The following is a 3,769-nucleotide window of genomic DNA, read 5'->3' as shown; positions in this document are numbered from 1 at the left end:
AAAAAAGATAAAAATCAGTGGCAATACAAGATATATAAATAAATAACTCAGGGTATATAAATTCAAGATATAAAAATAATTCAAGGTATATGAATAATTAATAAATAATACAGCCTTTTACTATGTGTTTTAGGAAGAGGTAGTGATGGTATGAGAGAATAGAAGAAAAAAGCAGACTACATATGTGCAGTATAAACTACATATTCTTGAATTTTATTTTTCCTTTGTCAACATAGCTTGCGAGGAGAGGGGATCGCTGCTTTAGAATTAATGGTACAAATTCTGCCTTATGGGGCTGGAGAGAGCACAGTGAGGGAGGTGCTTGCCTTGCATGTGACTGACGTTTGGTTCAATCTGCAGCACTCCATATGGTCCGCCGAGCACACCAGGAGTGATCCCTGAGTGCAGGGCCAGGAGTAAGCCCGGCTCTGCCAGGTATGGCCCCAAAACAGAAAGGGTATTTTGAGAATTCTACCTGAAGTTCAAATACTTGTCAGGAGAAACTTGATCTCTGACTATGTCCTTGTTTTCTACCTAAAATACTGTAGGTACTTCTCCCAGGTCCGTTTCATTGCTGCCTTCACCTCCATGTTTTTCAGGCTGTAGATGAGGGGATTCAGCATGGGTGTGACTGCACTGTATTGTAAGGAGGAGAGCATATCTAAGGAGGAGCCAGAGGTGGGCATCAGATAGCGCACCAACCCTGAGCCAAAGAACAGGACGACTGCCACGAGGTGGGAGGAACAGGTAGAGAAGGCCTTGCTTCTCCCCGAGGTGGAGCTGATGCTCAGGATGCTGGAGACAATGCGAGCATAGGAGAAAAAGATTGGGAGGGAGGTTCCAAACCCATGCAACACGATAACGCAGATCAAGATGTCCACGTTGATAGAGATATCCGAGCAAGACAGAGGAAAGAGGGAGGGCAGCTCACAGGTGTAGTGACGTATGACTTGAGCCTCGCAGAAGTCAAGGTTGACAGCTAAGAGCACAATGACAATCGAATTGATAGAGGCCAAGCACCAAGAGAGAAAGACGAGCTTGAAACAGAGCTGATTGGTCATCATCTGGCCATAGAGCAGGGGGTGGCAGATGGCCGCGTAGCGGTCATAGGCCATCATTGAGAGAAGAAAGGCTTCCGTCCCTGCAGTGATATACACAAAGAAAACCTGGGCTAGACAACCCTTGACCGAGATGGTTTTCTTCTCAGACATGAGGTCCTGAAGTAGCTTAGGCATAGTGACGCAAGAAAAACAGAGGTCTAAGAAGGAGAGATTGCTCAGGAAGAAGTACATGGGAGTGTGGAGGTGGGAATCAGTTCTGATTACTAGGAGCATTGTCAGGTTCCCTGTCACTGTCAAAATGTAAATCCCCAGGAAGAGCACAAAGAGCACGGCCTCGATGATGGGATTGTTAGACAGTCCAATGAAAATGAATTCAGTGACGGTGCTGTGGTTCCTCATGACCATTTGTCGCAGCTATTTCCCTGGAATCAAAGAGAAGGGGAGTGAAATCACTCCTCTCCTTCGGCACTTTCACCCTCTTCTACTTTGCTGCAACTCAATGATCACACCTTTCAGAGCTGCCTTTTCTTCATATCGTAAGAGGTTTTTTTTGGTTTGTTTGTTTGGTTGTTTTTTTTTTTTTTTTTTTTTTTTGCTTTTTGGGTCACAACCGGCGATGCACAGGGATTACTCCTAGCTCTGCACTCAGGAGTTACTCCTGGTGGTGCTCAGGGGACCATATGGGATTCTGGAAGTCGAATCCGGGTCAGCCCTGTGCAAGGCAAATGCCCTACCCACTGTGCTATCTCTCCAGCCCCAAGAATTTTCTTTTTTTTCTTTTTGGGTCACACCCGGCGATGCTCAGGGGTTACTCCTGGCTCATGCACTCAGGAATTACTCCTGGCAGTGCTTGGGGGACCATATGGGATGTTGGGAATCGAACCCAGGTCAGCCGTGTGCAAGGCAAATGCCCTACGCGCTGTGCTATCACTCCAGCCCCGAGTTTTCATTTTTGATGGCCTTGATCTTGCATTTTAGTCTTCAAGAGAATTCTGTTCTTCCAAGAAACTTATGGAAAAAATAAAAATCCCTGGCTAACCTATGTAACCATATATTAATTTTCTACTGAATCCTCCATATACTTTAGAAATCCCAAAATGTATAGTGTGTATATGTAGAGGTTTTCTAAATATTTTCTTCTCTTCTCAGCTTTTTAATTGCATTTTTAAGTTAAAATTATCCAATAATTTCTCATCAGGACTGACATCCATTTGCTACAGTAGATAGAATGGCTACAATCAGAGTTCCTCTGTGGTTGGTGAAATTTGTTAAAATATTTTTAAGATCAGAAAGAACAATGAATGATGGCAGGCTGGATTATATTTACTGATACAGTCATGAAGTTGACATTTTAATATATTTCTTATGAAAAAAGAATCTACAAAAGCAGAAGCTGATGAGGTTTATAAAAGTCATAACATGCCTCTGGTTCTTATCCTATAAACAACACATTAAACTGTAACAGAATTATTAAATACAAAGCACATTCTTAACCACAATCTTGTTTAGGATTGCCTTAAAACAAGATTGTGACAGGAAGAGATCTATGGGATAATTTTATTCTCACTTTTTCTGGAAGAAGCCTAATAGTAAGGAAGAGTCTGCAATTCCAGCCTGGTATTAGAATAACAGGAAATAAAGTATATTGTTCTAATTATCAGCCCAGTATTTAAGTTTATTCCATTATTTTATGTGTTCCATATATTTTATAGCTTTCACATTCACAGATCTTCCTCATTTGTTCTTAATCTTATACAATTGTGGATGCTTTGGGGCTTTGGGTTTTGTTTGGCTGTTTGGGAGACACACCTGGCAGTACTCAGGGCTTATCCCTGGTTCTATGCTCAAGGACCACTAATGTCAAATCCAGGGGACCAGATGGGATTCTGGGGATCAAATCCTGGTTGACTACAAGGAAGGCAAGCACCCTCCCCACTTGCTATCTCTCTGGCCCCTGTGGCTGTGTTAGGTACCAGAACGTTCTATTGGTTTTTCTATCTGTGCCCATTCTTTTCCATTTCAAATGTACTTCTCCTAGTTCCGTAGTGTGGCCTCAAAAACACACTTACTTTATACAGCCTGTGTGGATGGCCCCCTTCTCTATGTACAACTCTCAATCACTGGATTCTTGCTCTCAGTTGCCTAATGTCACAGTCTGATTTTTGTTTTCTCTTTTATCTCATGTTAAACATGTATTTCTGTTTTCCTTTCCAAACTGTGGTAACACAGACCACAAATTAACAACTACATAGCATATATCCATTGGCTTCTGATTAATTCTCAAATGTTTCCCAGTTATTTGGAAGTATTTATTTAGGTCACACTGGGGGTGCTTAGGGACTACTCTTTGCTCTGTGCTTGGAGGTATTTGAAAGACCATGTAGCTTGAACCCAGGCCTCCACATATAAAGTATATGCTCAGTAATTGAACGATTTCTCCAGACTCCTCACAGAAGTATTGAATTTGGGCCCGAAGAGTATAAAGGATAAGGTTTCTTATCATACATGTGAACAACCTAATTCAACCCTCTGTACCTCATTTGGTCTCCTGAGCACTGCCAGGTGTGATACTTGAGCACAGAGCCAGGGTTAAATCCTAAACCCAGAGCATTGCTGTTTGTGTCTGAAAGACAAAATACAAAATCAAAGAATTTCATCTTCCTGATACGGAGTATTCTATTTATGACTTTCCAATATTCTGTGAAGGA

The 3,769-nt window shown here is 41.9% G+C and overlaps 1 protein-coding gene across 1 annotated transcript; it reads right to left on the bottom strand.

Moving 5' to 3' along the window:
- Positions 1-530: 530 nt before the first annotated feature.
- Positions 531-1,466, bottom strand: LOC130027236 (olfactory receptor 8S1-like). The gene has a single exon (XM_056117906.1). The coding sequence runs from the start codon at positions 1,464-1,466 to the stop codon at positions 531-533; it is 936 nt and encodes a 311-aa protein (XP_055973881.1).
- Between the last annotated feature and the right edge of the window lie 2,303 nt (positions 1,467-3,769).

Source organism: Sorex fumeus, unplaced genomic scaffold, assembly GCF_029834395.1.
Source record: "Sorex fumeus unplaced genomic scaffold, SorFum_2.1 ptg000036l, whole genome shotgun sequence".
NCBI classification, from domain to species: Eukaryota; Metazoa; Chordata; class Mammalia; order Eulipotyphla; family Soricidae; genus Sorex; species Sorex fumeus.
This window is presented reverse-complemented; position numbering and strand designations above follow the sequence as displayed.